This window comes from Terrapene carolina, unplaced genomic scaffold (genome assembly GCF_002925995.2).
Source record: "Terrapene carolina triunguis isolate 2854851 unplaced genomic scaffold, T_m_triunguis-2.0 Scaffold189, whole genome shotgun sequence".
Classification (NCBI taxonomy): Eukaryota; Metazoa; Chordata; order Testudines; family Emydidae; genus Terrapene; species Terrapene triunguis.
This window is the reverse complement of record NW_020664540.1, coordinates 2,095,096-2,108,649: the sequence shown is the minus strand read 5'-3', so window position 1 is coordinate 2,108,649 and position 13,554 is coordinate 2,095,096. Positions and strand designations below refer to the sequence as shown.

Genomic DNA, 13,554 nt, shown 5'->3' with positions numbered 1-13,554 from the left:
CCTTGCATGCTTCAATGAGTCATTACCCATATTCTAGCTAAAATGTTCTCAGGAAAGTCCATCAGGTGTGGATAAGCTTCTTTCATGGTCTGTTGTGTTCATTGATGGGATGTCAATCTAGGTATTCCCTTCACAATGTGCTGGCTAGACTGGATGCAAATACCTTGTGGGTGTTATCCAGGAGCAAACACATTTGAAATAGTTATACACCAAAATTCATAATTTCAGATACAAAAATGATGCATGCATACAAATAGGATAATCACATTCAGCACACCGTAACTTTTTCACTTACACTTTACATGACATACTTTGTGCAAGATTTGTTGCATTGTATAACAGTGGTAGCAACAGTGATCTACATGGTCATGTTTTAGTCTTATAATGTCACAGAAGGTGATGGAGAATTCCTGGCAAAATTTAAATGCGTGCATAGTAGGATTATAAACTTTGAAATTATGTAGGTGGTTGTACTATCTAAAATTACGTCACTATTGTTATGTAATTAATTGTTCTTTTAATAGTATGTTAATATGCTGTTGCAGTTATTTTCTTCCTGTTTCTGCTTTTATTTTGAATTAGTTTTCTACATGTTAAGTTGTCAGATGACTGCTTGAAGTGCCAAAAAGGCACCCACATTTAGAAGCATTTTTTTTTAATGTTACTTTGTAAGAAGTTGCTGGACTCAGAAATATAATATTCTATACTTTCAGAACGCCATATACCCTTTGATCACATGATGTATGATCATCTACAGAAGTGGGGACCCCGCAGGGAAGAAGTGAAATTTTTTCTTCGGCATGAGGAATCTCCAGCTGAAAGCAATGAACAGAGTAAGTACGCTTACCTTACGCCGATAATAACTGGTGCTGGAGGGGAGATGGGCAGCAGCGTGCGGCTTGGGACCCCCGCTGGTGTTGGGGAGGAGGAGGGGCGGGGCCAGCAGGCTCCCTACCTGGCTTTGCGCCTCACACCCCAGCAGCAGCAGAGTTTGGGTGCGGGAGGGGGCAAGGGGTTGGGGCATGGGAGGGGGCGGCGCTTATCTGGGGGGCTCCCCGGAAGCAGTGACATCCCCCTCACTCAGCTCCTAGGCGGAGGCATGGCCAGGCAGCTCTGCGTGCTGCCTCCGCCTGCAGGCACCGCCTTTCTCCCCCCTGCCCCCCGCAGCTCCCATTTCCTGGCCAATGGGAGCCGCAAAGCCGGCGCTCTGGGCGGAGGCAGAGCGCAGAGCTCCCTGGCCACTCCTCTGCCTAGGAGCTGAGCGAGGGGGATATTGCCGCTTCCAGGGAGCCTCCCAGGTAAGCGCCTCCCAGAGCCCACCTCACCCCGTCCCGTGTCCCAACCCCCCGCCCCCTCCCACACCCAAACTCTGCTGCTGCTGAGGAGGGAGAAGGAGGGAAAGCGCGGTGGCCCGAGACTGCCCCTGCAGCGGCTGGTGTGACTTGCACAGGGACTGCCCCCGGGCCAGGCGCACCAGCCACTGCAGAAGTCACAGAGGTCACGCAACTTGACAAACTCACTGCCTTAATAACTAAAGCTCACTAATCAAATTGCTTTATAGAATTATTTACAGGAATGCATTAAAATTGTTAGCATTTGTCACAGTTCAGGGCAGCTGTACTTGTATTCCCCCTCATGGTCCAGTAAGGGCACCCACTCTTAGGCTTCTGGCTCCCCAGTCGTCACCTTTCTTGGACAGAGACATATGTCACCCTCATTAGGAGGAAGGGAATCTCCAGGCTGCAAGTTCCATGCCTACACTGTGAATTCCCAGCAAATCAGATTGCCTTGGCAGGCCTGTTTCGCCGCCTTCTTAGAGGCTATAAACAGCACAATTGCCCTCAGTTAAGTTACCACATAGCTCTTTCTAAGCAATTTTTTCTTAAGGTAAAAGCATTACAGAGAAGACATATTAAAAACAATAAAAGAATCCACATGCATGGTGATAAGGTTACCGGAGATCACCCCAACACCCACAAAGGCTCTGGCAGGTGAACAATCCTTCAGACCCCACCAAGCGGGTTTTCTGTGATCACAAGTCCATCACAGCTGTTAGCTCACAACAAGCACACTGGGAAGAGGTAATTCGTAAACAATGAGTTTCTTCTCCTCAGGGCCCTAGCTTCAAAAGGCTGGATTTTTGCATAACTTGAGGTGTTACATGTGCATATCCCTCCCCTTAGAGATTTCTTGGGAAACCCACTTCATTTTAAAAGTTCGCATTGTTTCAAATAGTCCGTTGAAGCTCATAACACTTACCAGGGTTTACGTTAGTCAGGTCTCCTCTAAGACATATAATCCCATATAATATGTAAACATTTGCATTTTTAATACAATGAAGATTTAACTTAATTCAGTAAAGTATGTTCAGGATATTGCAGGAAATCGCCATAGCTGCCACAACACTGTATTAGCCTAATATAATACATAATTCTTCATACACTTTATTGATGCACGTATAATTTTATAAAATGTGTTGCCAAAAGGCTTATTTGACCGTGGCTTTGAAAGTGTTCACCAGGAAATATTAACTTCCCCTCACTTATGTGCTGTTTGAGTATGGAATAGCATATTTAGTATACATGCCCCTAATGCTAAATGTAAGAAATCAACAAAAAATGTATGTCCTCTTTTTTCCATAGTATGAAATTGACTGTTACATTAAAAAGACTCCCCCTCCCATTCCTGCAGTATATAAGAATAGCGTTTGTATAGGAATTATTGACTATCCATTGATTTATTTTTCTTCTGCGATATATTTATTCTGTTAATGTGTTAAGTGTTATGTTTGGCACTCCTGACTAATTAAAAAAAACAAAAACTCATTGCCTCTGGACTTTGAACACTTCCATCTGATGTAGGAGTTTATTAGTCACAGATTAGAATTTGTTTACATTTTTAATTCTTTTGTTTTTCTACTTAAAATTTCAATGACTGAGCGTGATGACTTTTTACAACACTTTGTTAGATTGGAAATGTCTTTTAAAATTAATGTTCATTTCCTAAATGTATTATTTCAGTTTGTCACAAATTCAGAATTATTCATTTTATTCCAAAATATATCCTGGGAATTCTTTTTTGTATTATGCCAGCTATTAACAGTGGTAATCTAAAACTCAAGAGAGAGGTCATTTAGGGGTAAGGGCAGTAAAGTGGAGAACTAGAATAACAAAAATCAGAATTGCACTGGAAAGTGACTTTATTTTATTAAAATTCGCTCTCAAAAACAAATGAAGCTAGAAAACTGCCAACATTCAGTTATTCAAGCATGCATTTAACTTGGCTTTAAAAGGAATATTATTGCTTAAAATAAACTTAGTATATAAATTCAGCATCCTTTTTTCTGCTAAATCACATTCAAAGACTCCTAAAAGTTCATTACTTTCCTAATATTTCTCCATGTAAGCAATTACTCTAGTTCCCATAAGGATATTATGCAGCTGTGGTGGGAGGGGAGGTGTGTCCCCAAGATACTCTGTAAGAAAGTGATTCATGTGATCAAAAAGTTTGAGAATCCCTGCCTTAAATATCTTTCCACAGTCATGAATGTCCCTCTCTGAACTATTCCCTTCAGGAGTTTCCTGGTGATAGCCAGATACCCTGTAGCCACTGGCAGGGGTGCTGGAACAATTTGTACAGTGGGGGTGCCAGTGAACCAAACTGTAAACTCTGTATATGATGGAAACCACTTCAAGCCAGGGGGTGCTGCACCAATGGCTGCTGGAGCTTCCAAGAGCGGAACAGGTGTCTATTAGTGGCAACAGGCAGCACTGCAACTTGCAATATCAGCTACACACTATAGTACCTAGTGTGGCTGATAGCTGTGGAATGATTGATCAGGCTCAGGTGTACCGGCTCCTAGTGACCAGCTGCCTCCGCTTAGGCTCTTTGTTTTGCTTCACTTAACGATTCACACTTCTACAGTAGCAACCTAGCTGGAGAAGTACACTTCTTCCAGTAATCCCTGAGACCATTAACTTCTGTTCTCCTGCCTTTTCTACATCATTGTATCTTGCACAAATTTCTCACTTTCTTGTTCTTTTTTACTGTACGGTTACAGGTTAGCTGCTGAAATCACATTTTCTCCATTAAAACCGATAAAGGGGATTCCTAGGCATTTCACTTTTGCTTGTTCTAATACAATTATTATTATTATTATTATTATAAATATATTTACCTTAGTTTTTTTCACTCTTTTGGCAGAAAATCTGATCAGAATTGTTATGGACACTAACCCACCTCCCTGTAACTTGCATGCTTTGGTGCCGGAAATGACATAAATGAGTTTCAAATGTTTCATTCCAGAACTAGTTGTAATGACAGAAAAGGCATTCAGCATTCTAACAGAGCACAAGTACCACATATCAAAAGACAGAGGAGAAGTGAGAAACAATTACACTTGCCTCTTATGAGGACAGCTTAACAGAAAAATATGTTTTGCTTTATTTCATAAAGCCGTTTTTTGTTCCTTTTGATACTGATCCAGAAATGCTGATGGGTATGCAAGGCTTAAAGCAGTTTTTTATATTAAAGGCAAGGTCCCTTATTTTACTTCCCTGAAAGAGGGCACTGTGCTTCTCCAAGCAAATGACTTTGATCCGAGAGAGAGAGATTAAAATCTATTTTGCAAAATATCCCTGACAGACTCCTCTACTACTTCATGTAGCTATATTTAAAACAAAAATGGAGTAGCAATTTCTGTCAAGAAAACTCTATCGTCTACTTGACTTTTAGAAAGAAGCTTTCTATCGAAGAGTGTAGTATTAAATCAGAAGAACCTTAAGGGATTGGTGTAGGTAATAGAATCTATTTTCTCTGATCAAACAGAGATAGATCATAGTTAATTTACAAGAAAACTTTGAGATTATACTTGTATATGTACTCACTGTGTCATGGTCAATTAATCTGTCTGAAGGCTATGAAGGAATCACCAATTGAGATGCCTGTTGGTATGTTCAGGCTGTTTTGACTCAATTCAGTTAATTTGACCATCTCTAAAGGGTAACTTTTTCTTACGTCTCAGCTTAGTCTTGATTGCTTTAATTAATTCTCCCTTTGAACCTTTTTTGGTTGTTCCACATGTAAATTTTTCTAAAAGTAGTATTTTTTGGCTCATTAGTTTTACAACAGTGGGGAGGAACCTGAAGCATAGATGATGGTTTAGATTACTAAAAGTGGCCCAGGTTTAGTCCCTACATTAACTTTTACCTTATGTACTAAGGGATATTGCTCTACATATATTTGAGTCATGATCAGACTTAAAATTGAGGTACTGACCATTTGTGGTCATAGAAATTAAATCAATGTTTCTATTCTATTGATGCCATAGCCAAGTTCCAACAGACATAGTTACCCTGTCCACCAAAATTATTTCTATAGTTTCAGTGGAATAAGGGATTCCCCACTACCTCTCTTGAAAGCTGTAGAATATAGTGGTGCAGAAAGGCTTGTTGATTTTTGACAGTAGGTGAAGTCCAGTAGTGCATGAAGGGATGTCAGTACATACTGATTTGTATACACTGTAAAGTGCTTAACCATCCTCTGTGATTTAAAGTGCACTATAAATGTATATGTATTAAATATGTTTTAAACATGGCCTGGAGTTTTACATACATGGAAAACATGCTTGCCCTTTCTAAATCAGGCATGCAAGTCTTCTAAATCAACCATGGTAAGATTAATCAAGCTTTATATTAAAGAACTTTGCAAGGCATCTGGGAAACGGCCTATAATATATACATTTGCAATGTACTCAGCCAGAACTACTGTTTCATGTGGACACAGAAATATGAGGCTTTAGCAGTCAAACTGTGACAACATGATGCTCAGTTCACTGACTTAAGTACTATAACACTATTTCTTGGATGTTTGTGGCAACAAAACTTGTTTGAGGCAGAAAAACACAGAGCCGCACATTACAGATCTTAATACAGTCGGGCCATGAAGTCAACATTTTCTACTTTTGCTGATTCTGCCACCTACAAAGAGTAATCTAATGCCAAAGGTTTGGATTCATATAGTAGGAATTGGCAGAATTGACATTCCAGTGAAAGGAAACTTTATGTGCTCACAACCAAGAGGAATAGTTCCGTGTTAAAATGAATATTGGCAACAACTAAAGCAGTCAATCTATTCTTTTGATAAACCTGTCTTGTCAAATAGTTCGTGTGTAGCCTCTTTTTAACGGCATTGGAATCTTATTGTAAAAAGACAAAACAAAACAAAAAAACGTGATACTGTAATAAATAGTGATATATATGGGCTGGTTTGTAGAGGATTAGAAAGAATATTTTAAGTAACTCTTAATTTTACAAATCACTTCAGTATTGGTGTGAAAAAAGCTCAGTGCTGTTTGGCTGAGCTTCAAGTAAACTTGATTAACTACCCATTGTATTAAAAACAAAAACACCTGCTCCCTCGCCTCCCAAAAGAAGAAAAACCCTTAATATATCAATTTTTTAATTGCTTTTGATTTTTTTTACCAAATGACAAATATAATGTAGTTATTATAGTTTGTAAGGAAGGAAATTAAACTTACAAAAAGCTGATTTGTTAAAGAGTGATAGTAATTTGTACAGATATAGTTGTTGTTTTACAGTGAAAACCTTCTGAATTAAAAACAAACCAAAAAAAACCCCCTTGCTAATAAGATTGATACTTTATTTCTAGGTGGGCGTCAGACCCAAAATCAGAGAAATGGAATAAATATACCTGTGGAGAAACGTACAGAGAATGGGGTATGTAACAAATGATAAATACAGTGTGTTTATTTGCAAATTGCCATTATTTTAAAATTTAACACCATCTGTTAAATTCATCTCTTCTGGCTGGGAACTGGAAGAAAGATACTGAAGCTTAAGATTCAATATTGTATTTTTGAAAGGGAATGGGAGAGTACAGTTTAACTCTTAGAACATAGAGAATTGCTTGTCCTCCAGAAAATTTAATCTTCTCCCCAATCTCTCAAAAGCAGCCCAATGTCCTGCCAACTGCTGACTGTCCTTTTGGTTTCCTGCCTCTCCTCCCCTGCCTGTTTGATAAAGAACCACCAGATTACTATGAGAAAGTGGTGTCCCTCAGCACCACCTAGTCAAACATCTGTTCTTACATGAACTTCCTCTCTACTGCTGGTTCCTGATTTAGCAATCATTAGGGGCCTGTCAAAATTGAAGCATATATCATTGGATTAGGTGCCTTTTTAGACTGTGGTGAAGTAGGTTGAGTTTCCCTGCTAGCTGAGAGTTTTGACATGCTGTATTTCACAGCTACTTCTATTTATTGTTTTATGCCTTGTAACAGTGGACTGGTTTTTTGTTTGTTTTGTTTTATGCCTGTGTTTAGCTTAGTAAAACTTCAAAGTACATTTCTACTTTGAAAGTTCTCTCACACATAAATAGCATTGTGGAAATTCCCTGTTTGATTCCCTGCTCCTGTATTTTCCACTCCATGCATCTGATGAAGTGGGTTCTAGCCCACGAAAGCTTATGCCCAAATAAATTTGTTAATCTCTAAGGTGCCCCAAGGACTCCTCATTGTTTTTGCTGATACAGACTAACATGGCTACCACTCTGAAACCTGTTCCTGTTTGTTGTGTTTCAGTTATTTCCACATTTAAACTTCCTATTTTCAAGTAAAAAATAAGGCTTTTCTAACCCCCAGGCCTAAAAAACTCAAACCTGGGACCTGAAATCACTGGTACATAGGACTGGAAGGGACCTTCTGGATCGTCAAGTCCAGTCCTATATTGCCACAGGCAACCCATGTCATACAATCCCATTCATAAATTTATCAAGCTCTATCAAAATTAGTTAAGTTGTTTGCCTCCATTACTGCAATTGGAAGGTTGATCCAGAACCTCACTCCGCTGATGGTTAGAAAAATTCTTCTAATTTCCAGCCTAAATTTATTCATAGCCAGTTTATGCCCATATGTTTTTGTGCCAACATTGTCCTTTAGCTTAAATAGCTCTTCTCCCTCCCTGGTGTTTACGTACGTACGTGTGTGTGTGTGTACGCGCGCGCGCGTGTGTGTGTGTGTGTGTGTACGTGTGTGTGTGTGTGTGTGTGTGTGTGTGTGTGTGTGTGTGTGTGTGTGTGTGTGTGTGTGTGTGTGTGTGTGTGTGTGTAGAGAGAGAGAAGATATCCTCTCAGCCTTTGTTTTGCTAGACTAAACAAGCCAAGCTCTTTTAGTCTCGTCTGATAAGACAGGCCCTCCATTCCCTAATTCTTCTACTAGCCCATCTCTGCACCTGTTCCAGTTAGAATGAATCTTCCTTGGACATGAATGACTGTAATTGTACACAATATAACAGATCTTAATAATGCCTTATATGATGGCATTAATACTTCCCTGTCTTTACTGGAAATACCTCACCTTACCTTGATGCCTCACTGTCATCCTGGAATTGACTAATAGACTGCGGCCTTTCTACCCCTTGTCATTTCTGACTGATCAGCCATCATCTTATAGTAAAAATTCTTACTATTAATTCGTAAGGGTGTGACCTTGCTAGCTTCTTGCCTTCTTATGCATCTTCTACAAAGAAAATTCTTCAGGGCATGTTCTGCCCTCATTTATACCTATGCCATCCCATTACATTCATTGTGGTAGTATAGATATAGCTGGTCCTGCAATTGCACCTTCTTCAACATTGTACTGAAGACACAAAAATGAATAGAATCCAGCTATAGGCACCTAAGATGTATGTGCACTTTTAAAGATGGCCGAAAAGCCTCCATTCATTTTTTTGTTATTATTCAGGCACACAGTAGGTCTTATGATTTTTAGCAGCTGTTTTGTGCATTGATGTTCTCCACAGGGACACAGTGGAAGAAAATTTTCCTCCAGCCACCAAACAGCTATTGATCATGGGGCTACAATTTTCCCCTCTCGTTCTTTTGGAGGCTCTGGCTGACAGAGCCTCTGCTATGCTGCTCCATCTCCCTGTTTCAACCTCTTTGGTGATAGCACACAGAGGAAACAGCCCCATGGTGTGCAAGGGATGCATAGCTTCTATATAGCTCCCCAAATCCTGCCCTCCGTATGCAGGAACACCACACTAGTTCCACGTCATCTGGGACCTCCTATGCCTCTGAAAGCAGAGAGTCACACATATAATTTTCCCTTTAATCACCACCTGTTGACAGTGTTAAAGTTGATGAAAGTATGGCTTTGTGTCCAATTTAGCATGCAGATGTTAATTTTACATTTATAACTCAGGTTCATAACATGATAAATGGTTGATTTAAGTTTTTGTAAAAAGATTTTCAGGTCAGTATTTAAAAATAATAATAATTAATAAATAAATAATCAAACTCCTGCTTTTAGCCACAAAGGAAGAATTTATAATGAGCTGTTTAAACTCATCTGAAACATGGCAATTTGTGTTTGAATTCAAAATTTCCCATCTATAAGCACTAAATCCCATTGACATTAAGGGGTTAAACAGATTTAAGTTCTTGTGGTATATATAAAAATACACATGCTAATGATAGGAATAATGCAAGTTCCGAGAAGCATAGAAAACTAATATTCTGTTTGTGACAAGTTTCAAACTGGAGGGGGAGGAGGGAAAGACGTGGTTTCAGGCTCAAGGATTTAATAGGCTTATTCTTACATAATGCATTAGGCTTATTCGTTGTTATTGGAATGCTGAATATTGTACTGCTCTAGAATAAATACAATACAATGGAACACTGAAGAAGCTTACAAAACTTAGTTAGCAAATTTTCTATAATCAGGTATATTTTTACTGTACTCTTATTGTGTTAACATTATTGAAATATTGATTTTGCCAAATATAATTAACTGGAGAAAGCTGAAAGTGTGACTGATGCATAGAAAGCTGTGTAGTAGGATAAAAATATTTGTCTTGGTGTTTAAATCAATACTGCTGGATGAAATCACAGTAAATCTGTTTTATTAGAATTCAGCTTGAGTAATTGTATGGTATTAGTCATGTGTGCAATTGCTTTTCTGTTCTGGGAAGCTCTCTCTGTTTGCATGATCACTACTTTTGATCATCAGTAGTGGTGATTTTAAAGTCAGGAGGAAAACTACTGTTTGATTTTTATCAGATTATTTTCAAAAGGGAGACTTTTATATTAATAGTAGAGCAAGTCTCCTCAAAAGGTTAAACATACATTGCTATAAAAGCAATATTTATCATCCATAAGAATGAAACAAGGTCTGTGTGAGGTAGCATTTGTTGTCAGGTTCTTCCTAGGTACCAGAGACTGAGTAGAGGTTCTCATGGCCTGGCTTTTGTTTCCAATCTTACCAACCTTTCCTTGCCTGGAGCATGGGGAAGAGGGTAGCTTCTCAAAGTCAGTTTTTCTTTCCTCTGTAAGATACCAAATTTCCAGTTTCCCCAGTGGAAAACTGTATTCCTGAATTGAACTGAAGATTAATATTTTTGCCTTCTTGCCAACGTTATGAACAACATTGGAAAACACTGCTGTTTCTGTTATTTTAGTTTGTTGATGTGGCCATTGTTATGAGAAGATGGAACAAATCAAAGTTTCAACTATCAGGGTATAGCCGTGTTAGTCTGTATCCACAAAAACAACAAGGAGTCTGGTGGCACCTTAAAGACTAACAGATTTATTTGGGCATAAGCTTTCGTGGGTAAAAAACCACTTCTTCAGGTGCATGGAGTGAAAACTGTTGGGAGTGGACTACATCCACCCTGATCGAATTGGCCCTGTCAACACTGGTTCTCCACTTGTGAGGTAACTCCCTTCTCTTCATGTGTTATTATATAATGCCTGCATCTGTAATTTTCACTCCATATGTCTGAAGAAGTGGTTTTTTTACCCATGAAAGCTTATGCCCAAATAAATCTGTTAGTCTTTAAGGTGCCACCAGACTCCTTGTTGTTTTTTCAAATCAAGGTTGTCCTTCAAAAGGTTAAATTTGTATAAAATAGCTATCTTGAGAACATGACGAAGACAAAGCAGAGCCAAAAAGTCCTAATTAGTGTAATAATGACTTTTTCCAAATTTGCCATTTGAGAAGGTGTATGGCTGTCATAGGACTTAAGTCATGTTATGAACGGAATGTTACTTTATAGCTGGCTTGGCTGGTAGATAATCTTGTCTTTCAAAATCTCACTTCCTAAATTTTTGAGAGGGGCCACTCTCATTAGGGCCCTACCAAATTCACAGCTATGAAAAACGCATCACGGACCGTGATATCTGGTCTCCCCCCGTGAAATCTGGTCTTTTTTGTGCTTTTACCCTATACTATACAGATTTCATGAGGAGACCAGTGTTTCTCAAATTGGGGGTCCTGACCCAAAAGGGAGTTGCAGGGGAGTCGCAGTATTGCCAGCCTTACTTCTGCGTTGCCTTCAGAGCTAGGCGGCCAGAGAGTGGTGACTGTTGGTCAGGTGCCAAGCTCTGAAGGCAGTGCCCTGCCAGTAGCAGCACAGAAGTTAGGGTGGCAGTACCATACCATGCTGTCCTTCTGTGCTGCTGCTGGCAGTGGCTCTGCCTTCAACGTTGGGCTCCCAGCCAGCAGCCACCACTCTCCAGCTTCCCAGTTCTGAAGGCAGTGCCACTGCCAGCAGCAGTAAGGGTAGAAGTACTGCAACCCCCCTTACAATACCTTGCGACACACACAACTTCTTTTTGGGACAGGATCCCTAAAATTACAGCACTCTGAAACTTCACATTTAAATAGCTGAAATCATGAAATTTACGATTTTTAAAATCCTATGACCATGAAATTGACCAAAATGGACTGTGAATTTGCTAGGGCCATCCTCATGATGGATCTAGCTTCTGGAACACGGATGAGTATTGGACGTGCTACAAGGACAGCCTTGATTTTTCTTGACTCAAGGGAGACTTACAGGTAGCAAAGTTTGAAAACCAATGTTTTAGATCAGAAGGGAGTAATCCTTATTCTGCTGCTGAATAACATTCACACTGATGAGTAGCAGCTTCTCTTTCCCTCTCACTCATATACTTGAGCCAGTTTTGTCAAGATTTTGATATCCTAGTAGTCCACTTGCTTTATATTAGTGTTTTCCACTGTTGCTTTATATTAGTGGTTTCAAAACAATGGTCTGTGGAGAGCTGATTGCTCATATGGTGCCAGATGCTTCTACAGGTATCTAAGCTCTTCATTGCAAATTTTCTGGAAACAGTGAGGAAGAGCAATAATAGCTGAATCCACTAGGGGCCACTGGTAACACAGGAGAGGAAATGAGTCACCAGTGGGACTGGAGTTTCTGTCTGTCAGGAGGAAAGGTAGCTGGGGAGCAGAAAGAAGAGGACCAGGTGTCCGGGTATGTCCAAGTGAGAAGAGAGCCAAATGCATGTTGGAGGTACATGGTGAGAGGAGAAAGGGGCCAAGCACAAAAGAGCATGGTGGAGGGAAGCCGGGGGGAGGGGAGAGGGGAAGGTAGAAGAAAGGCAGAATAAAAGTAGGTAAAAGGACAAAATGTTGATAAGGTTAAATACAGATTAAAAATACTTTTTTTTCATGTAGGCAATTACTGCAGTTGTACAGGGATGCTGTGATGACATGAGTGGGACTGGAAGTGGCACCTGAGACAGTCTATTTGTTAAGAAGTGGCACCCACTAAAAAAAAACATCCCCACTCTTCATCCTAACTCAGAATTTTTTGACATGGCAGCTTTCTCTAAGAAGAGGAAAGGAAGGCAGTGTATAGATTATAGAGTAGGTCTCTCTACAGTTTATTTTGTTTTTCTTAATGCTAGAACTCTCTCCTAGTTTGGAGAAGGGAGACAAGCTCAATAAGCTTTCTCTCGGATGTATACTGGGAAGAACTTCTGCTACCGGGCAGCGTGGGACAGAACTTGAGGCTGCTCTTACCTTCCCTAAGGGTTTTGGAGTCCTTCTAGGCAAATCACATTAGTTTCAGTCTAGGAGAATCTCAAGCAAAACAGGAAACTCTGTTTTCCTACCAACTGGAAGTTAGATTCCTTTAAGCTTCCCTAGTCTGGAAACCTCAACCAGGAGATACAAATGGGAATTGATAGTATCTTTTAGTAGGTAGATAACGAAAGTTTGTTTTTGAATTTTGACTGCTGTCTGGTGAATGGGTTATTGTAGTTTGTACCAACATCCTGACAAGCAGGTTGGTTCAAATATTCTAGTGCGAGGAGGATGGAATAAGCAACCCAGTAGCTTCAGACTGGGAGAGCTCGTCAGTTTTCAGATAGAAAAATAGTTTTTCCCTTCTAAGTTTATGTAGGCACAGAAGCAGCTATTCTTAGTATTTGATTTGACAGAGGGGAACATTAGAACTAAATCTAGATCTCCTAGATCATCTCTCCTTATGGAATTTCCTATTCATCCTTCAGTTGGTAGTGAGGGGAGTGAAAGGGTTGCCGCTCTGAAGAAGCAGCAGCAGCTGCAGTAAAGTTAGCCCTCAAGTCTCTAATACACCAGAGACCAGGGCCATACATGAATGCTGAAAACTCTGGGAACTGAGAGAGCTTATGGACAGAAAATGAGACAGTAATTTAGAATTCTGCCCTGGTCTACCAGGGTGCTTTTTGCTGCTGTAATGGCCAATATTTT

The 13,554-nt window shown here is 39.9% G+C and overlaps 1 protein-coding gene across 3 annotated transcripts in view; it reads left to right on the top strand.

The window, feature by feature from the left end:
- Nucleotides 1–13,554, top strand: part of PPP1R13B (protein phosphatase 1 regulatory subunit 13B) — a 112,454-nt gene that overhangs the window by 52,315 nt on the left and 46,585 nt on the right. For all 3 annotated transcript variants that reach the window (XM_024217190.3, XM_024217189.3, XM_024217188.3), the window contains exons 3-4: nt 714–833; nt 6,670–6,737. In XM_024217190.3, coding sequence (XP_024072958.2) covers nt 714–833; nt 6,670–6,737 — 188 coding nt within the window. The remainder of the gene's footprint in view (nt 1–713; nt 834–6,669; nt 6,738–13,554) is intronic.